The sequence below is a fragment of the Lissotriton helveticus genome, chromosome 1_1 (genome assembly GCF_964261635.1).
Source record: "Lissotriton helveticus chromosome 1_1, aLisHel1.1, whole genome shotgun sequence".
Classification (NCBI taxonomy): domain Eukaryota; kingdom Metazoa; phylum Chordata; class Amphibia; order Caudata; family Salamandridae; genus Lissotriton; species Lissotriton helveticus.
Window position 1 is genome coordinate 1896731659 of NC_136057.1, and position 22063 is coordinate 1896753721.

A 22063-nucleotide genomic window follows, 5' to 3' on the forward strand; every position below is an offset into this window, starting at 1 on the left:
TAGTTGTTAAAAGTGGAAACGTGTGAAGGTCTAAGCAGAAGGAATGCTTGTAAATGGTGTATACAAGATTCCCAAACTTCACGCTCTGCAGGAACTGGGACTATAGCAAGAGGACAAATGTACACTCTCTTCATACTCTTCAACTTCATTTCCCCATTTCTTCATATGTCCACTATGTAAAGTTCATTTTTTTTTTAAATGTAGTGTTTGACAAAAAAGTTGGATAAGGTCACCCCAAAACTAAAAATTACCCTAGACTCTTCATATCCTATGCCAACTACTGACAACTGTCCCGCCCTTTCAGTCTAGCTAGGTCTGAAACTTTAGATTTCAAAATTCTGCTAACTCAACAGGGCACTGCTATATATTGTTTGTTCAGTTTATCACTAGACCTAAGTCCACACCCCATCCTCGCTCAGAGCTGCTTGTATCATGTGATGGGCCGCTACAAACATAGACTACATGAACGATGTATTCTGTATTTTCTCCAAGTGATAGTCTTTGTTCATTTTAGAGCAGTCCATCTGATGCCCAAGGGACAATACAGTTTGGGTAATATTTACCAGAAGCCACATAAATTATTTCTGAATATTTAGATTGTGTCTCACTTATGGAAACCATGGAAAATTCTGACACTACTTGGTAGCAGTTCTTCCTGGCGGTTTCAAGTACTTCCTTTTGGTTTACTGTAAGTACATTTTGAGCCTATATCAGCTGTGAACAAAGGCCTCACAGAGCCAGAGGGATTTCAGCCCCTCAGCCTTTTGTTTTACAAATTAGAAACATTCTGCCCTCTAGGGAAAGATTGTTTCAATAGCCTTAAAGCCATACGTAGTGGGCTCTACTAGCCATTAAAGGCCCACTCACCTGGTTAAAAGCCCATTCCTTCAGGTCGGACCTTTAACGCTGGAGCGGGCCTTTAATGGCCCGGTAGAGCCTGCTACAGCAGGCTCTAAGGCTATAATATATCTGTTTAACTGGAGTACACCCTGTCTAAAGTGCTGTTATAATAGTCAATACTAGTATACAAATGAATAATACATACGTAATAACCTCAAACGACAGACAGTATGTGGCCGGTCTTTTAACATGACATTGCCCAAAGCTGAACAAGCCACATTACTTTTAGAAGAGCAAATAGGCTCAGTGTCCTGATGGGGAAAGCATTTCAGTGCAAACTTAAATTTACCAACACTACTACATCACTCAACAACTTACCCCATACATTAACATTGTAATTCTTCTCTGTTTTCCCAGCTATATTAGTGGCTTCACAGGTATAGCGACCAGTGTCTGGAACTTGAGCCCCATCTATCTGAGAAGTATAAAATATTTTAATAATTATTAGTAACACAACCTTATGTTATGGTATGTAACATCAATCTGATCAGTATTTTGTGCACACAGCACTCCAGATGTTGGTTTGACTAGTGGGCTAACAGAAAACGTTAGAAATATATGGTCTACACACGTTGGAATCCTGATAGGCCTGGTCGAAATTTCAATTATGCAGGAACAATTACTCTTTAATGCAGAATTACCGATAATGATGAAACTGCACCCACTTTGGAGGAAAATATCGTACCACAAGAGCACATTTTGTGAGCATGAGTGACTGCTCACGCTTCTGTGTGATATTTTCTTAGTGCAGCATGCATCCTCGCTAAGTAACTGGAGCTCAATGCCGGGATTACGTTAGGGGAAAATCCTACCCCAAGGGCACATTTAACCAGTGTGAGTAGCTTCTTGTGCTGCTATTTATGTTCTGTTGCATTTAACACTATTTCTTAGCGCACGATGCATCGTCGTGTTCATTTTTGATGTGAGTGGGTATTTTTTGCACTAAGAAAGTAGAGCTAAATGCAGAATTACTCTTCTTGCAGAATTCCACATAATATCATTGAATTTGTGGATAATTATGCATGATTACAATGCACGGAATTACACGAGTTACACCCACCCCTAGTTGTGAGACCTCACCACGTAATAATGTCACTACTCTGCATCAGGTCGAGTTAGGTTACTTTAATTTAAACCTCAGTCGGGGTTAGCTGAGGCACAGATCAGTCTGGCTTACCACAAAGTTAACAAGTGTTAAACATTTATTAATAGCAGAGCAGTTAATAAATCAAAAGCTCAACACAATAATATTCTCACCCTAATTTATAAAAATAGTATACATTTTACTGAGCAAAAAGAAACAATGGCGAGGGGACATTTAGCACTTTTCAATGGCCCTTACTGCCAAGTTTTCCTGGTGGTAACAGAGATTGAAAAATTGATGCGTGTTCCCTCATTTAAATTAGGTGGAGTAGTCTCTGCCGTCATCAAATTATTGTCCCCCCACATCAATATTGAGTGGGAAAACTCCAAAGTTGGATGGGAAAGAAACTCCATTGCCATTGCAACGTAGTTCCCTCTCCGTCAACATTTAGATCAGGACCTTCGTTTTTTGATGGGGGATATTCGCATCGGCATGGTGGGCTGTAGGGAGGATTAATGGAGGACTCGACGACAGCAGGCACTACTTGGCGTTGGTCCTGGTGGAATCCTCCACGTTGGAACATAGAAACTTTTCTGGAAGTAGAGCTGCTTTCAGCAGGATAAACCAGTAAGTTGAAACTGACCAGTGATGTGACGATGGCAGCTGCAGTTTGGTGGCAGTCCCATGGTAGCCATGGTAGAAAAAAGGTGCAAATGTTTCTAAGTGTCCGCTTTTGCAATATTGAGGGGGAGAGAGTACACTCTAACACCAGCCAAGGATTTCAGATCTTTTGGGCAACACTTGGTGAATTAGGACTCAATCTCCCAGAAGTCACCAGCAGAGCCTGGGGAAAATCCAATTGGAACAGTTCAGATGGGCTCTTCTTTGTTGCAGGCTTCTCGGAGCTTTTGTATTCCTGGAATTTAATAGGAGACTAGCCAAATAGCCTATGGAGTCCAATTCTACTTTGGGTTCACATGGGATCAGGTCCATCCTTCGGGTTTCTCTCCACAGGTAAAACAGCAGGCTCAGTCCTTCTTCTGTTTTCCGCAGATCCAGCAGTGTTCTGAAGAAAGCAGCCAGGGGTGCCACATTTATGCATGGCACTAGTTTGTGGGTGGGGGTGGCTACTTAACAAACAGGGAAATGTTTACAGGGTCAACCCTACCCACTTTGACATCATTTCCTGGGCCTTGATCCTAAGCAATGCCACATAGTGTGCCCTACTCTGCCAAAATTAGCATGGCAGAATCTGTCTTCCCCTGATCAGAGCACTAGGCACACCCCCGAGGTCTGTCTAGGGAAATAAGGACTCTCCCTGAAAAACCAGTCTAGGACAGGGTTTCTCCCACTGTATTAGGAGACACTCTCGCCACTTAGACAATGGCAGGGGTAGACCTAGGTGTCACGTACGGCTACCTGTGACAGGGACCCCCCCTTTAAAAGCTTCTAGAGTTGGTTGCCACATCCTTCAAGGCCATCCCAGCTAAGGGCCTTCTGTTATATTTCTTGAGAGCAATTTATACATATCAGTAGGCTGCTAGGTGACAACAGTTGGGATTATCTCTGAAAGGGCTACTACAGGATTTAGTCAGAAAAATGCTAATTTTCTGAAAGTGGCATTTTCGAAATAGTAATTTTAAATCTGACTTCACAGTCAGTTTTAAATTACTATTAATTTGAGTGTTTGTAACATGGTTGTAGCTATTTCCAAACTGAAGTCACATTAGAAAGTGTTATAACCTAACCCAGTGCTTTTTTTTAAAGGATTAGCCAATTGCACATATACTCTGAATATCAGAGCACATGTACTGAGGAATGGACGTGAGCACCCCAGTGTTCAGTGTCAGTAAACCAGCACTAAATCTGGCAGAATGTGAGGGCAAGAAAGTGGGGGTGCTCCTGCAAAAAGGGCCTTCCCTCATAAATGTGGTATCAATCATCAGAAAAGCTTCACTCCATAGGCTCAGGATATAATTGCATACCCGCCCAGCCCCATCTAACCAAATAAACATAAGTACCCTATCAGAAGACATGTCTAGAAAAATATCAATGCATCACTACAGAGAGGGATTATAACAAGCAATCATAAGCTCACTTCTGAAAAAACTGCAAACTAATGTAACTTCACATATAATCTAAGGGATTCGTTGATGTATGTCAAACTTCAAGTAAAGGGGGAATCTTCCATCAGAGCGTGAATTGATAGCCACCCATTTAGGCATGGAAGAATTCTTTAAAAATGTATACTGCAATTTGCATCTGGATATTTGAATGGACTTTGTATATTTAGGAATTCTACTCAGAAAACATTCTTCCATCATTACATTAAAATGAAAGAACTTTTCATTTCTTAAAGTTAAATCTGGGTGCCATGCTGTATTATCGAAGGATTGACAAAATGTTAATGGCAGTGTAGCTGCTCCAGAAAACCTTCTTGTGTATGTAATTAATGAATCACACCAGTGTAAAACTAGATGGTGTTGATGAAATCAATTGTACAAATGGAAAAAAATGCTTACCAACATACCTGTAGAGTCCCATTCAGAAAGTAATCTGACACTAAGTGCCCATCTGTACTGTACTTGTGTCATAGGTAAACACGGATCTAAAGCATGTGCTATAACATAGGCCTGTCTTATAACTTGTGGTCTTGATAAACATGAAGGGGTGCCCAATGCTCTACCCTCATAGTAATGGAAGGCTACCGCCTTGACTAAGAGTTAAGCAGCATGAGCGCGGTGATGGCAGCATACCGTGTAATGATCAGGAGTGGTGAACAAGACCTTTTTACCCTGTATCACAGGAGTGAGGCTTTTAGGCTTGGTTATCTGTTAAAAAGGGTTAGGTGCTATGTGCTTAACTCACATTTGACCAACATCAGTTAGATGTAGAGCGCTGCGCAGTGCAGGAGCAGGGACTCTGCGCTGGATGTACGTGTGTCTGGAAAGGGTACAGTACAGGGTTAGAGCAGCACTGTGTAGTATATATGTGGTTAGTGAAATGTACTAAGTGTATGTATGCCTTCTGGGAATACATTACATGAAAGATGTAGTGCTATGCACTACATGAGCAATAGAAGCATGTGCTGGATATATGGGTGCTTGCATGAAGTACAATACCTGCGCAGCACATACATAGTGAGGGTGTGTGCTGGCAGAGTGTGTGTTTGTAAATAGCACACCCTGGTACAATACACAAATACTACAATACTGAGCAGTACACACCGACTGGATGTATGTGCTGTCTGCATGTGTGTCTATAGTGGCACAATGGATGGAATGAGTGTGCTGTGGAAGTACACTGAGTGCAAGAGTCCCCGGAATGGTACATTACATGGAGGACCCTTGCTTACATTTTAGGAAGCCCAGACCTGCCTGGTCAAGTCCTGAGGAAGTGATGAATCGTTCCAGGTAGAGTTGTGTATTGTTGCATTCCTGTGACCTGGGTGGGACACACTGCAGGATGAGAGGAAGAGACTCTACCTTTACACTTTAAAAGACTGCTCTCTGATTCAGTGGTAGATCACAAGGAAGGAGCCTGGACATATCTCAAGAAGAAAGATAAGGCTAATGTGCAAATACACTAAATGAATATTCAATTAATCAAATAAAAAAAATCTTCTCCCTCTGCATATAACTTCAGATATAAACAATATGATCTTCTTTTCTTTTTCTATACTATTCTATTATGAACATATCAAAATATCAACATATAAAAATGTATAGAAAGATAAAAAGATTTTTTTATCTATCCACAAAACTAATTTAACTAGAATATCATAGATATACATCCAACACACTGGGAGAGATTATTTTAATTCTTAGATGAATGTGATTTAAGATATAGAATAAGCTTTTCCAAAATATTTATAATTTATAGTTTCTTCTCACTGAGTTATTGTTGGCAAGTGTCCCAATATTACAGAAAATCTTTCAACTTCGTCATTATGCACTTATCTTGTTTCATTGAATGGACTAGAGATGTATCTATCAAAAAATATTTTTCTAAAAGTATTTTACTCAACCCATTAAATCGAATGAAAGTATATGCAAAAAATCTTGTACTCAATGCCTTATCAACCCAAGGTTATTCACAAATAACAATTAATGCACAAGTTACTTACCTTCGGTAACGATATATCTGTAAGAAACATTAGTTGGTGCTAGATTCCTTACCTTAGAATTACCCCCAGGCGTCAGACTGGATCCGGAAAGTTTTCGTCAGCAGTACCCCTGCACATCGGTAGGCGTCATCTGCGGCTCCGCTACCGTCGTCGGCGTCGTGATAGCCGGAATAACATCGCTGGAGTACTTAGACGCCTCCCTCGTGCGCTGACGTCAGTTCTGTACATAGCTTTCCGCGCAAGGGACGCAGAGCAATGCAAGAAACCGACACTGGTGCCATGAAACTAGGGTCCTGACAGGGAAATGCCTTAACCCTAGAAATCAGTTTGCAGAACGGGGAGGATGGGTGGGGCGGTAATGCATCTAACGCTAACTAATGTTTCTTACAGATATATCGTTACTGAAGGTAAGTAACTTGTGCATCTGAAAGAAACATGTTAGTGTTAGATTCCTTACCTTAGTATAGATACCCCAGCAATACCAATCCCGATGGTGGGTCTGCGAACCAAATCACACCAGAAAGTCCAGGAGAACAGAACGGCCAAAGAAGCCGCCTCTCTGGACTTGACTGTCCAGGCAGTAATGCTTGGCAAACATGTGCAGCGAGGCCCACGTAGCTGACTGACAAATGTCCTACAAAGGGACTTCCCGTCCCAAGGCAGTAGTATCCGCCGTGGCCCAAGTGGAATGGGCGCGCAGCCCCACAGGAGGTTCCTTTTTAGCCAAGGAATAACAGATCTTGATGCTCAAAACGACCCACCGAGAGATGGTCCGCTTGTGCACCGCCCATCCCTTCTTAGAGCCCACGTAGCCAATAAAGAGTTGGTCGTCCACCCGGAACTGTTGTGGGCGGTTCAGGTAAAAAGAGAGTGCACGTTTTGGGTCCAGACGGTGGAGCCTCTCTTCCTCTTTTGAGGGATGCAGAGGCAGAAAGAAGGTGGGCAAGGTAATGGTCTGACCGATGTGAAAGGCAGTAACCACCTTGGTTAGAAAAGAAGGACGAGTCCTCAGAACAACTTTGTCCGGATGGGCAGAGAGGAAAGGAGGCTTAGAAGAAAGAGCCTGGAGCTCACGCACTCTTCTGGCAGAGGTGATGGCAACCAGGAAAGCAGTCTTTAGAATCAGAAGACGTAAAGGACAGTTATGGAGCGGCTCAAAGGGAGCACACATTAGATAGGTTAACACCAGATTCAAGTCTGTCCCACTGAGTCATTGCAAAGGGAACAGGAGGAAACATGTGAGTAATACCTTTCAAGAATCAACAGGGGACTTGAAAAGAGAAGGCTGATCAGGAAGCCTCAAGAAGGCTGAAACATCTGAAAGATAACCCTTGATAGTGCCCAGAACAGAGCCCTGCTGGGTCAGGGAAAGAAGAAAGAGGAGAGCCTCTGAAAGAGGGGCAGAGAGGGGATCCACAGCCTTTGCTGTGCATCATGCCACAAATTTGTTCCACCTGCAGGCGTATACTGTTTTTGTGGAGGTATGCCTGGCTGCCAGAATGACATCAGAGACTTCAGGAGGCAAGTCAAATGGCATCAACTGTCGCCGCTCAATCTCCACACATGTAGGTGGAGGCTGGACAGGTTCGGGTGAAGGACCGTCCCCTGCTGCTGTGACAGAAGGTGCTCCTGAAGAGGCAGTCGAATCGGGGGATTGATTGACATACTGAGTAGCTTTGTGCCCAATCCGGAGCCACAAGGATGACTTAGGGCCGGTCGCGCCTGATCTTCTACAGCACTCTGGGCAGAAGTGGTATAGGCAGAAAGGCGTATAACAGACCGCAACTCCAATCGCGACGAAAAGCGTCGCCGAGCGAGTGCCGCCTTGAGAATTCCAACATGCAGAACTGATGATATTAGGCGAATAGATCTAACCAAGACTCTCCCCACTGCTGAAAAAGACCTTGCACCAGGTCCGAGTTCAGATGCCACTCGTGATCCATCATGCACCGACAGCTGAGTTCGTCCGCCCTGGCGTTCAGGGAACCTGCCAGGTGTTGAACCACCAGGGTGATGCCCTGATGTTCCAGCCATGTCCAGAGGCGCAGAGCCTCCTGACATAGGGTCCACGACCCCACCCCGCCCTGTTTGTTGCAATACCACATGGCAGGGGTGTTGTCCATGAACACCTGCACTACACTTCCCCAGACAGAGGGAAGGAATGCCTTTAGTGCAAGCCGGATCGCCCGCAGCTCCAGAAGGTTGATATGGAGCCGGGACTCCGCCGGAGACCAGAGGCCTCTGATCTCCGCCTCTCCCATGTGGCCCCCCACTGCAGGAAGGACGCATCCATCACCACTATGTGCTCTAGTTGGGGAAGGGAGAGGGATCTGCCACTGACCCAATCGCGGTCCGTTAGCCACCACTGCAGTGCCTTTCAAGATCAGGATGTGGCCGGACATGTTGCCCTGATGCTGTGGTCCCATTGCAGAGCTTGCATCCGCCACCTGGCGTGAGGTACCAGCAGGATGCAGGAGGCCATCAGTCCCAGAAGCCGTAGGGTCAACCTGACCGAAACTCGGAATAAAGGCTGAAAGATCAAAATCAGAGCCTGAATATCCCGAACCCGCTGCTTGGGAGGAAAACCGCGAAACTGCGCCGAGTCCATAACCGCTCCGATGAAGAGGAGCTTCTAGGAGGGGCTCAGGTGTGACTTCGGCATGTTAATGGAGAACCCCAGCGAATGCAGGAGGTCGGCCGTAGTCTGGAGGTGGGAGACGAGCCCAACTTCAACAATCAGTCGTTGAGATAGGGGAAGGCTGGAACCCCTGATCTGCGCAGATGAGCTGCGACCACCGCCCTCACCTTCGTGAACACCCTTGGGGCACTGGTGAGGCCGAAGGGGAGCATGGTAAACTGAAAGTGCTTGTGGCCTACTGTGAACCGCAGGTACCGCCGAATGGCCGGCAGGGCGGGAATATGGAAACAAGCGTCCTGCAAGTCCAACGCTACCATCCAGTCTCCAGGGTCTAGGGCAGCCAGAACCTGAGCTAACGTCAGCATCTTGAACTTCTCCTTCTGGAGGAAGACGCTGATGCTCCTAAAGTCCAAGCTAGGGCACAGGCCCCCTTTTTCCTTCTTGGGAACCAGAAAGTAGTGGGAGTAACAACCCCGCCCTACTTCTGGGCCAGGAACATTCTCGATGTCCCCCTTGGCAAGGAGGGCCGTAACTTCCTCCTGGAGAAGTTGCAAGTGATCCCCTAACATGAGGTGGTACTGCGGTGGCATTGCTGGAGGGGTCGTCTCGTAGGGGAGGCAGTAACCCCTTCGGATGATTTGCAGCACCCACTTGTCCGAAGTGATGGTACGTCAATGGAGCAGGCGATGGCGAACTCTGCCTCCCACTGGCGTGGAATGGGCTTGAAGGCTCGGACTAGGAAGGCTTTGAGGCAGGTGCTGCCGGAGCGGATGTGGACTGACCGGCTCTCTGGCACCCTGCTCCGCCACGGCGTAATGCACGTCCGCAACCTTGTTGAGGTTGGTTCTGTGGCCTGTGGCTGGACGAACGTGCGGGGGTGCCCCTTCCATGGCCACGAAAGGAGCGAAAAGCAGAATTTTGCTGGCGCTGGGCCGACAGGCCCAAGGACTTGGCCGTAGCCCTGGAGTCCTTAAAGTGCTCCAGCGCGCTATCTGCCTTGCTGCCAAAGAGGCGACGGGCATCAAAAGGCATGTCCATGAGAGTGCTTTGGACATCCCCTGACGATTTGGTGGACCTCAGCCAGGCGTGACGACGAATCGCCACTGTCGTTGCAATTGCTCCGCCCAGCGAGTCCGTGGTGTCAAGTCCACATCGAATGGAGTACCATGCTGCTTCTCGTCCTTCAGCAAGAGTCTGGGCGATCCGTGTCCTGGCCTCCCCCGGACACTGGGGCAGCATGTCCACCACCGTATCCCACAGAGAGTGGGTGTAACGGCCCAAAAGACATGCTGTATTAATGGACCGCAAACTTAGACTGACTGAGGAAAACAGTTACTTGCCAAACTATTCCAGCCTTTTGGATTCCCGGACCGGGGGTGCGGTAGGGAATGCGGTTTGGGACGTGGAGGCCTGGATAACCAGACCCTCAGAGGTGGGGTGGGTGGACAGAAATCAGGGGTCACCCGTAGTTGGGCGGTGGCGCCGGGCCACGTTACGAACTACAGGAGGGACTGTGGTGGGCTTGGACCAAGCACCCATCAGAACGTCAGTGAGGGCCTCATTGAACTGCAGCAGAGGTCCGAAGAGCTTACTGGCGGTTGAAGCACCTCAGTGAGGAGGTTAGTCCTCACGGTCCCTGCAGGAAGCTCAAGGCCTTGGCTGCCTTACGCAGCACCACAGCAAAAGTTGCTCCCTCATTCGTATCCACGGATGGAGGAGTGAGAAAACCAGTGTCAGACAAAGTGTCTAAACCACTGGCCTCCCCCAGCTCACCTGCCCAGTCCTGACTTAACTGGCACTGCTGTGCCAGAGGGTCTTCAGACCCCTCCCCTTCATCCGTGTCCTGATAAACAGACAAAAATGACGGAGCCGGGGCATAGGTCGGAGACGGCGCCGAGAGGTGCCGCCCCAACGCCGAGCCCGGGCCGGGTCTGAAACCGGGGACGGTGTCATCCGAGGACGGTACCGGAGGTTGCACCGAGGGGGTCGGCGCCAGCGGAGGAGTCGTAAGGTCAACTGGTGTCAACCGGGATACAGGCTTGGATCCCACCGGGTCCTGCGACGCCGGGACCGAATTCACCGGCGGCGCCGGGGCCGAAGCCGCCGGCAACACAGGGCTAGGACCCCCAGTCAGACCCGCGGTGCCCGAAGGCATGCCAGCAGGAAGACCTCATGGCCACAAGGAAGTCTCTAATCTGCTCCAGAGTCGCATCGAGCCCAGGAACCGGAGGATGTGGGGCTGGATGCGACTGCATGGGCTCCGCCGGAGCCGCTTGGGCGGCGCACCTGAACCCTCGGCCGAGTCGCGAGACCGGTGAGGGGATGTCGAAGAACGATGACGTCTCTTCGACTTCTTTTTGCCATGCCTAGACTTACCCAAGTGCGAGTACTTGGATCCAGACAATCGATGAGGTCTGCGGCTCTGCAACCGGTCCCTCTACTTCCTACTCGCCGAGACTTCGAGCGGCGCGGAGCCAACTGCCGGAGCTCAAGGAGCTTACAGGAACGCTCCGGCCTAGCCTTCGACGTCAAGGCCCGGCAGTCGGGGCATGACTTGTCATCATGGTCGGCCCCCAAACAGTAGAGACACCGGCGATGGGGGTCGGTAACCGACATCAGTCGGTGATAGGCGTCACACGGCTTGAACCCGGGCATCCCTACCGGCACCAGGAGTTGATGTCGACTCGAAAAAGATAGACAAAATTGTCCAAAAAGTTAGTCCAAAAATTACTAAGGTTACGCTCTTCCTGGATCTGCGCTTGCTGGCGCGGAAAAAAGAAGAACTGACGTCAGCGCGCGAGGGTGGCGTCTAAGTACTCCAGCGACGTCATTCCGGCGATCACGACGCCGATGACGGACACGGAGCCGCATACGACGCCTACTGACGCGCAGGGGTACTGCTGACGAAAACTTTTTTGGATCCAGTCTGATGCCTGGGGGTAATTCTAAGGTAAGGAATCTAAGACTAACGTGTTTTTCTCAGACATTTAATTGCATATAGCTATCTACAGTTAACAAAATAACCTAGAGGGACCATGATTATTCCATTGGCGAAAACAAATACAATTTCCTAATTACTTGGATATTATGAAAATCTCATATATCACAGGCCCTACGCTGTAATACTGTGATTTACACCCCTAGTAGGACCTATCCTACATGTACTTCCATCTTCTCATCCTTAATAAGTCCTGCAGGTGTCAGTATGTTAATCCAAGATATACTTGGATTCCAGGCGTCTGAGCTCTGCTTCCCTGTTCCCTCCTCTCATATTAGCTCATATTAGCTGGAATTCTGTCTATAGCAAAGAAGGTTAATTTGGAGACGTCACTCTCATGATGTTGAAAGAAGTGACGCGCCACAGGGTATGTAAAATCCGCTTTCAGAGTAGCTCTCTGATATTCCAATATACGCTTAAGTAGTGGAAAGATGGTTCTGCCGACATACATAAGGGAACATGGACATTTAAAGCACATAGAGAGAGTATGTGGCCTAACAGCTAGGGCGGTCGACCTCAAATCTAGTGAACCGGGTTCGAGTCTCTGCAACAACACTCAACATCCTGTGATTCTGGACAAATCACTTAATGTCCTGTGACTAACAAAAATGAAAGTGTCCTTGTGTAAAGCAACTGGTGCTCACGTAAAGCACTCTGATACCTGATAAATTTGGGTCAAGTTTGCACTATATATAAAAATAAATAAATAAGGGAATCAAAAAACCTAGGGATAGGAGCCTGGGATTAACCTTTTGATGCACATATCAATGTGGCTAACATTCAGGTGTGAAGACTAGTCACTCCAATGAATTGCGTTGTGTCAATTAGCTTCAGAGTTTTGCCTGCTGTGACATACATCCTTTCAGAAGGAAAGAATAAAAGGAGAAATGTACACTTCAAAAGAAGCAGAACCCAATATAAGATTGTAGGAAGCTGGCTCTGTATATACTATACCAAAGTGAGGTATAGTGTGCACAGAGTCCAGTGGAACCCCAAAGGAAGGCAGAGGCAAAGTTAGATAGAACCTTACTCTCTATTTGTGGTAGTGTGGTCGAGCAGTAAGGCAGTATCAGAGGACAGTGTTAAGCATTTGTTGTACCCACTCAATCAGCAAATGATTTCACAAACTCAAAGACTGAACTTCAGACCAATTGGTTTTGTATACAAATATTATTTTAGTTATTTTATTTTCTAGAACCAAGCAAGCCTGGCACAGGTAAGGTGATAAATACTTTGCAGTAAATATACAGTTTGAAATGCAATTGTAAATGTACTTTGAAATGGTTACCGCTTGAATAACTGGTAATGCAAAACTGTGAAATGCTGCACATATACTTTGTATCGATTTTGCAATGAAAATGACAGGTAAGTTACTTTTACGTTACTTTTGAGATTACTTTTTAGATTACTTTTTCTACTCAGTGTGAAATGCCTAGATATCACACCGAGGCATTTCCTAGAGAAAAGGAAAGTAAAATAAGATTTGCACAATTTTTATTTTTCTGGTTTCCATACAAATCAACTCAACACAACATTTTTCAGAGAAAAACAGTCAATGGATTCCAATGGAGAGAAATTTAGTTAACGGTTACCAGGTAAGTAATCGGTCTTTGGAGTTGAGCTTCTGGGGTTAGAACAAGGGTTCCCCCAGGGTCAAGGATGCACTCTCGTTACACCCTCAGCAGCACTAGGGTGGCCAGGTGCAGAGTGCTGAGGCCCAATGTTATCCAAAGGGGTACACCGGTTGGTGGCTGCTGGCAAGCAGGCCACTGGGTTGTGGGAGCAAAGCTCCTGGACATTAGCTCAGGGCAAATGGGGAAACAAATTTGCACCCTCAGCGGCACTAGGGTGGCAGGGTGCAGATTGCTGTTTCGACATTGGGCGCCCTGTGGTTTCAATGGAGAACCTCCTGTTTGCAAAGGCACTGCAGGCTCGGGACGAAGGTCTTCTGGGTGCGACTACCACTTCGAGAGGTAAGTTGGGAAGTTAGGGGCTGTTTAGGCACTGTTGGTTTGGGCACAAAAGGCTGTGGGGCGTCGGGTGCAGGGGTGCCTTTTGGGATCGGATACTCTTACCAGCTCCTGGTCGCGGTTAGGGGGTCCTTCAGGATTTAGGCTGCAGGCGTCGGCTGGAAGCTTGAGACAGGTCAGGGGTCACCGGATCTTGGGTCAGGATCACTGGGGTGGCCTCCTCGTGGTATTTTACCATTCGAGCTCGGGCCGTGGTCGGCGGGTGCAGAGTGGGGCGGATTCACTGTATCCGGCCGGAGCCAGAGGTTGCAGGTGAACAAATCCAGTTTTCAAGGGAAACATAGTCTTTGTGATTGAAGGCAGGCAGGTCCTCCGGGGTTTTCAAGGTTGCTGGCTTCAGGACACACCAGGAGTTCGCAGGAGCAGGTTTGAGGTGGAGACAGGCCTGTAGGGCTGGGGCCAAGTCAGTGGGCTTCTTCCTCTTGTTAGCTTCGGCACAGCTGTTTGGTCCTTCTTCTTCTTTTCTTGTTGCAGGTTCTTGTCTGAGGAAGCAAGGTTCAGGGGTGCCCCTAAATACTGGATTTAGGGGCGTTACCGGTAGGTAAAAGTCATGTACCAATGGGTCCCTTCCCTGGGGTGGGTACACCTCCTATTATGCCACCCTCCAGTGGGAGTGGGGCATAAGTCTGTCCCTGGTTGGCTGAGTACCTCCATCTTCAAGATGGTGAGGACTGAGAGTTGTGCTTCACCTCAACTCCCCCACGTGAGGGGTGGAGTTGGCAGAGGTGGCACACTTCTCTTTCTCACTTGTTTTTCCCACCGATTCTCCCGCCCAAAGTGGGGGTCATAACTAATGGGGACCAGTTGCTGAGAGCAGCAAGTGGCCTTTGAAGCTTCCCCTTTGTGAACCCTGCCCATCATGGGGAGGCTTGGCATCTTGTCCTAGGATGTGCATTGTTTCAGGCCCCAGAGAGCAGCAGGCTTTCGACCCAGGGGTCCAGAAACATGTCTGGTGGTGGCAGCTGAAAGCAGCCACTCAGCCTGGACTCTAGAGGTGGGTTAGGTTTCAGTGGGCATCTCTAAGATGCCCTCTGTGTGCATTTTTCATTAGATCCCACAGTGCCGTGGGTACCTGTGGTAACATTTACCAGGGGCTTTTCTGTGGCCAGAGATGCCAATTGGGTTAGTTTTGAGGAAAGAACACAGGCCGTGGGTACGTGATTGACAGGGACCCAGGGCACATTAGGTAAAAATGTGCATCAGTAGTCTGGCAAAAATGGGGGGGGGGGGGTTACTGCAACAGAAACCCACTTTCCTACAAAAATCTCATAGATTCAGAACCCAAATCACATTTGGTATCTGGAAAAGGTCTATAAGGTCTATAAGAAGGGGAGGTTGTAACTCAAAATTGTACTCTCTGCCAAGGTGCCAGATGGGCTGTGTGAGAAGGGGAAGCTCTCAAGACTTCTGCCTGTGACCAGGACTGCGGGCCAAGGCCTGCTAGTATACCTGCTGCGTGAGGGGACATCACCTACAAAAAACCAAGATCACTGCCCTGGAGCACCAGTGCCTACCTTGTTGCCAAGACCAGTGTGCTCTGTGAGGAAGAGGAAGAGGAGAGCCAGGTCATGTGTCGAACCCTACTGAGAGGACTCCAGGAGCAAAGTGTAGGGAGAACAGCTGTGCACCGATTGGGTCATTGCCTCTGTGCAGATTCAGTCTGGTGACCCCTGTATGTCAGAAGAAGGCTGACGTGATCTAAGCTGTGTGAGGATAGCCATGCGGAAGGCGCAAAGTCCACACTGCCTTGCCGCAGTGACACCATATGCTAATGGAGGCCACCATTGAACTTATTGGGGCCAGGACTTGTGTCCGCCGGGATCCACAACGTCGAATGCCAGGAGGGCCTGCCGAAGTGAGGGAGATCATACCAGAGAAGTCTGCGCCCAGATCATGAATAATGCGCCTACCTTGTACACCAGGAGGGGCTGCCAGTACCACTGTGGCCAAGAGTTCTGGTCGTTGCCCAGATGAGAGGATTACTGCTGTGCCAGAGGGTCATGATTGCACACTGTGATCTGGCACAGGATTGCAAGGACTCTGCTGAGGATGTTGCACCCTTGCTGGAGCTCCAGCCGGGTGCCGATGAATTTACCACCCCCCACTCCATTACGGATAGAGTGACTTACTTTGTGTTTGCCAAGTGGGATTAGCTCCAATCGCTGAAATGAACCGTCAGGGCTGCTTCCAGGAGAGAGCCTTACGGGTGCTGCTGAGAGAACCGCGAACAGCCCGACTTCGTCCGACATGATTTGGACTCAAGAGCTACTGCGGAGAGGGCACTCGCTCCACTGCTAAACACTTCCATGGTGCAGGAGGGGGTAAGGCTGTAACTGGACCTAGGTTATTTTATTAAATGTAGCTGCCAACGGTGCTGTGGCATCATAGAGACTTTTCATTAATAACTGAAGAGTCAAAGGAGAACTCTTGAGTATGGCCTACTAGTACGCAGTTCCTGGATGCAGCACCCAGTGAATGGGGTATAACCCTAACCATGTTATAAGCAAGAGAGTAGCACATGGAGTTGACTGAGAACTACTAGAGGCCCAACCTCAAGGGGCTTGTGTTACTGGACACTGGAAAGTGAGCCCTGCTTCTGGAGGTGATTACAACCATGAGACTGCTTCGATGTTGCCCTTGGCATACCAGGAGTCAGCTGGAGTGGGCTAGTGCCACTTACCTTATTGTAGCTGCACTCAATAAAATGCTCTTCGTTAGCTAAGCAAAACAAATGGAGAAAAGTAAATATCATTTGAAAAGTCCATCATGTCTCACTGGAAGAGTTTGTGATTGGTAAAGTTTCTTCTGTCCTAAGGAATAAGTAGGTGAGACTATAAAAAGCCACAAGAAACCTGTCATGATGGTTTCCAGGAGCAACCTTCCTTCCAGGAAGATGACTCAATATTGAACTTATTCTGCATTTTTTCATGCTCTAAGCCTAGTCAACCATTTATTTATGATATGGATATTTTTCCATTAGATCCTCTTAGAGGACTCTGGAGGATGTTAGGACACCTTAAACACAGTGCAGTGACCAACATTGGAAATGTCCTTCCCACTTATCACTAACAATTTTGAATAGCTCAATATCTATCGTAGCGCAAAACACTTTATGAGTTCTCAAATGGCTCAGAGGCTAAAATAAATTTTAACAAAAAGGGGATGCAACAATGATCTAGTAGATAGTTGAGTCGAAATCAAAGTTCTTGTGTCATTTTGGCATTGACAGATATTATTGGTGTTTAAGAACTCTCATTCTCCCTGATCTGGCATAGAAGATAATGGTGTCAAATTAGACTGAGTATCTTGCTGGGCTTGTTAAAATTCACTTTAGGCACATTTTCTTAGCACTTCAAGAAGAGAAGGTCAAATCCCTCTTAACTCATTAGTTGTTCGCATAGCATCACCGAGTGTCCTCAATGCTGTACTTTTCTTGGCACCAATCCTTCATCCCACATTTTACCCAGTAGACCACTAGTACTTTTATTCATCAGAATCTTCCAAAATACCGACAATTCTGACACTAGCCACAAACCATCACAGCAGTCAGGCCTCATTCCACTAGATTATACATGCTCTCACAAGACCTCTTCTATCACCCGGGGGCTAAAGCACACCTCTCTCTAGGTCACACAACTCTTCACCACACCTCCTACTATGTGAACTTATCTCACCTCTTCCCATGCCACCGTTGCTCCTTCACTAGACCACACATCATCCACGTATATAGCACTTCTGTCACATCTTAGCCCACGTCACGTTCTGCTACACAACATCTCATCCAACTGGACCTCACCTCACAATAGCAGAACCCAGGGGCATATTAGCAAGAACCTCATTAAAATTATCACCGTTTTAGCGGCAGGAAACTGCCGCTAAAATGGTGATAATGGGCTAGATAATATGCGTTATAGAATTCCAATAGAAGGCCAGGTTAGATGTGCAGGACATCTAACCTGGGCTTCTATTTGAATTCTATAACGCATATTCGCAAGCCCATTATCGCTGTTTTAGCGGCAGTTTCCTGCCGCTAAAACTGCGATAATTTTAACGAGGTTCTTGCTAACATGCCCCCCACTGCTTTTACTTCTTCTGCAGAGAAGGACACAGTGAAGTTCTGAATGTTACCTTGAGAACACTTCCATCTTCGGAGATGCTAAGGCCCGGTTTCTTTAACAGAGGCCTGCCATCTTTCAGCCAAGTGAGGGTGGGCGGTGGTATGGCGTTGCTCTGGCACTGCAGTATCAGGGCCTGGCTCATGAGAAGTGACACATTCTGCTCTTCGCCCATAATGTTCGGTGGTACTAAAAGAAATGAAAACAAGCAGACATGTATGTGTACTCTTACAACAAAGAGAAAATGAGGGCTGATACTCATTCACTTCAATAACATGACAGTGGGAAAGCCTTATCTGAACATTGTCATTATCACATTAGGTAGGTCACCTTTGAGTTAAAGAAACAATGTTAAAATACAAAACAAAATGGGTACTTACCAATAGGAGTAGTTTTGCAGCTTGAAGAATTTTCTGAATTTATATGCTGTGCTTCATTCTGCCATCTAATGGTTAGGTCCGGAATTGTCTTTTTTTGTGTGTTTTGGTCTCTGTCAACCACTATTTGGTGCCAGGTACGTCCCCTGTGTGACGTCAGACGGTATCCTGGAGGTCGACGTGCGTGGTGGCCATCTTAGGATACTTTTTTCTGTTTTCCTTATGTTTTGTAATCTTTGAGATGGTTTTGAAATACTGTTGTAGTCCTTTGCTTCCCCACCTGTTTGTTTTCCTTATAGGGGAGGCCGGGTGGGTCGCATGTGAATTCTTCAAGCTGCAAAAGTACTCCTACTGGTAAGTAACCATTTAGTTTTGCAGCGTGAATCCTTTTCTGTATTCATATGCTGTGCATCAGAATATGTAGCGGCTTCTCCTGTGTCTGGGAAGCTGTGGTGAAAGGAAGACCTTGCAAACAGGTGTTGAAGCACCTTCTGTCCAATTTGAGCTGCCTTATTCATTTGTATATCCACACACTAATGCTTTGTAAAAGTGTGTGGCGATGCCCATGCTGTGGAGAAGTGTGGCTCACTGCTTAGAGCGGCAGTCCCTGGTGTAGAGGCCTGGCCCGGGACCAGGGTTCAAATCCTGCCTCGGCTGATCTCGGCTGACCTCGGCGGTTCTTGGGCTCATAATTCCTTGGACCTGATTTCTCGCCTCGGTGCCTACTCTGAGCACGAGTCCCATGCTGCAACTCTGGGCAATAGCTTGCTTAGTCTCCACAACGGCCCCCTACAGCGCTGGGGATGCCTGGTTGCAGCCCGGGGATGCCCAGGAGTGGACATTTCACGGGGAAAAGCCAGGACGGGTTCCCTAGCGGTATGAGTACAGCGCCAGGACACTCCGGAATCCGGAGTATTAGTGCGCTCTATAAATACGCCTACATTTACATGTTGCTTGGAGTCAATGGGCCCATTGGCCATTAATGCCAGAGTTGCTCCTTTCTTCCTTGTGGAGTGAGCTGTTGGTTGCCATGTTAGTTCGTCTTTGGCATCGGCATAACATAATTGGATAGCTTGTACTATCCATCTTGCAACAGATGCCTTAGTGACAGCTGATCCAGTGTTGTTATGTGCGTACGCAACAAAGAATTGCTTTGTTTTCCTGATTATTTCAGTTTCCTGTAAATAATACAGTAAAGTCCTTCTGACACCCAGGGTATGAAGGCTTCTCTCTGCTCTTGTTTTTGGGTCTTTGAAGAAAACTGGCAGGAGAATGTTTTTATTTAAGTGATACTTAGATACCTCTTTTGGTAAGAATTGTGGATTTGTTTTTAAGATTAGTCTTGTAAAAAAGCGTTTGCATGATTTTCCTCTTGTATATGCCACTATTGCAGCAAGATGAACCTTGAGGCTTGAAAAATTGGTGCTGCTATCCAAGAGGTAAGTAAGATAAGTAATAACTGTTTCTTGTGTATTGATAGAATTAGTTTTGTTGTTAGTGGTGCACCATGTGGTGTATCGCTTCCATTTAGCTGTATAACATTTTCTTGTTGACTGTTTTCTTGCTTCTTTTAGAATTTCCATGGTTCTGAGTGGTAGATTGAGGTGCTCAAATTTTATGTTTTCAGGCGCCAGGCTGTTAGTTGTAGCGTTGCTGGCTCCAGGTGAAAGATTTGTCTCAGGTCTTTTTCTGCTTTGATTCTGATCATTTCTCCTTTGGATAGTTCTAGGAGAGTTGAGTACCATGTCTGCCTGGGCCAGTGAGGAGCAATGAGATTCATGTTTGTTCTTTTGCTTTTTGTAGTACTCTTTGTATTAGGGGTATTGGTGGAAAGGCGTAAACAAATGTCTGTGGCCAGTTGAGTGAAAGTGCATTTCCCTTTGACAGGTGGTCTGGAAACCTCGAGGCAAATCTTTGGCATTTCTTGTTCTGCATTGTTGCAAACAGGTACAACACTAGAGTTCCCCAGATGTTGAATAGATACTGCGCCGCTGACTATTTTAACTCCCATTCGTGGGAGCAGTTGTTTTGTCTGCTCAGTTGGTCTGCTGTAATGTTGTCTATTACTAGTAGATGTACTGTTGGTGGACTGAATTCTTTGGGATATCGCCCAATGCCAAAATTCCTGTGGAAGCTTGTTTAGGGGGAAAGACTTTGTTCCCCCCTGTTTGTTCATGTAGAACATTGTAGATGTATTGTATGTTTGTATTAATATGTTTTTCCCCTGAATATGTTTCTGGAATGCCTTGAGTGCCAGAAAAACTGTTTTCATCTCCAAATAATTGATATGTTTTGTTGAGTCCTTTTCGCTCCACTGACCATTAACTTTCAGCTGGTTGAGATGAGCACCCCACCCGTTGAGGGAAGCATCTGTGGTGACTGTCACAGATCGAGTTGGGTCCTTGAAAGATCTCCACTGTGATATGTTGTTGGATGCCCACCATTGTATCTGTGCTTGTATCCTTTGTGTAACAAGCACTAGATCCTCCCAACCTTCTGTGGGTTGTGACCAGCTGTTGGTGAGCAATACTTGGAATGGGCGCCTGTGTAGGCGAGCGTGAGAGATGAGTGCAATACATGATGTCACCATGCCCATTAGTTTCCTTTCTTTCATCACTGTCAGAGACGGTCCCCTCTGGTAGAGGGCTGTTTCTTGATGGTAGCTTGTATTCAGGCTTGTGTGGGATAAGCATTGGCGTTTTCTGTGTTCAGTCTTGCTCCCAGAACAGTTTTTTCTCCTTCTGGTGTTGTTGAAGATTTCTTGTTGTTTATTGAGAAACTCAGTGTTTGTGGTGTTTGGATTCTTTTTTTAACATGATCGTGGCATGTTTGTTTTGTGCGTGCCCTTATTAGCCAGTCGTCTAAGTAAGGTTAGACGTGGATTTTCTCTCTTCTCAGGTGTGCTGCCACTGCTGCTAGGCACTTTGTGATCACCCGTGGAGCAGATTTTATGCCGAATGGGAGTACCTTGAATTGGTAGTGTGTACCGTTGTGTAGGAATCTTAGGTATTACCTGTGCCTTCTGTTCATAGGGATATGGAAATAGTCGTCTTTGAGGTCTATTGTTGCCAAGTAATCCTCTTTTGAATCTGTGGAATTATTTCTTGAAGGGTACACATCTTGAAATGTTATGTTAGTATGAACCTGTTTATAAATCGTAAGTCTATGATTGGCCTTAGAGTTTGGTCCTGATTGGTTACTAGGAAGTATGGAGAGTAGTTTCCTTTGTACCACTGTTGTACTGGTACCTTTTCTTTTGCATGTTTTTGGTATAGTTCTTTGATTTCTGCGTTGAGCACTGTTTGTTCGAATCTGTTTAATATTCTTGACTTGGGGGTATTTGCAGGTGAGGTCTATGTGAGCTCTATGCAATATCGTATTGTACCAAATTTAATATCCAATTGTCTGTTGTTATCCTTTTCCAGTGTGTGTGGAAAAAGGATATTCTTCCACTCTCTGGTGTTTTGTGTGGGCCCTTTTTCATGATAAAGTCAGTTAGACCCGTTTGCTCTTCCTCTGCTAGTCCCTCTTCCTCGAAAGGGCTGTTTTTGCTGTTGTTGCCATCCTCGGTAACTAGACTGTTGACCCATTTGTGGGTTTTGGTTCAGCCCCTGAGATGGTTGTGTCATTTGCTGTCCTTGACCAAAGCTGCCTCTACCTATGGTTTTTCTGTTAGAGAAACCTCCTCTTTTAAAAGAACCTCTTTGCTTTAGGGCTCCCATAGCCCTTGCTGTTTCATTGTCTTTTTTAATTTGTTGAAGGGATTCATCCACCTCCTTGCCAAACAGAGCTTCT

At 46.7% G+C, this 22063-nt stretch overlaps 1 protein-coding gene across 1 annotated transcript in view; it reads right to left on the minus strand.

Annotated features, from left to right (window-relative positions):
- Window positions 1-22063, minus strand: part of HMCN1 (hemicentin 1) — a 1257483-nt gene that overhangs the window by 537393 nt on the left and 698027 nt on the right. Inside the window, exons 41-42 of the mRNA XM_078642741.1 lie at window positions 17905-18080; window positions 1219-1315 (exon numbers count right to left, since the gene is read on the minus strand). Coding sequence (XP_078498867.1) covers window positions 1219-1315; window positions 17905-18080 — 273 coding nt within the window. The remainder of the gene's footprint in view (window positions 1-1218; window positions 1316-17904; window positions 18081-22063) is intronic.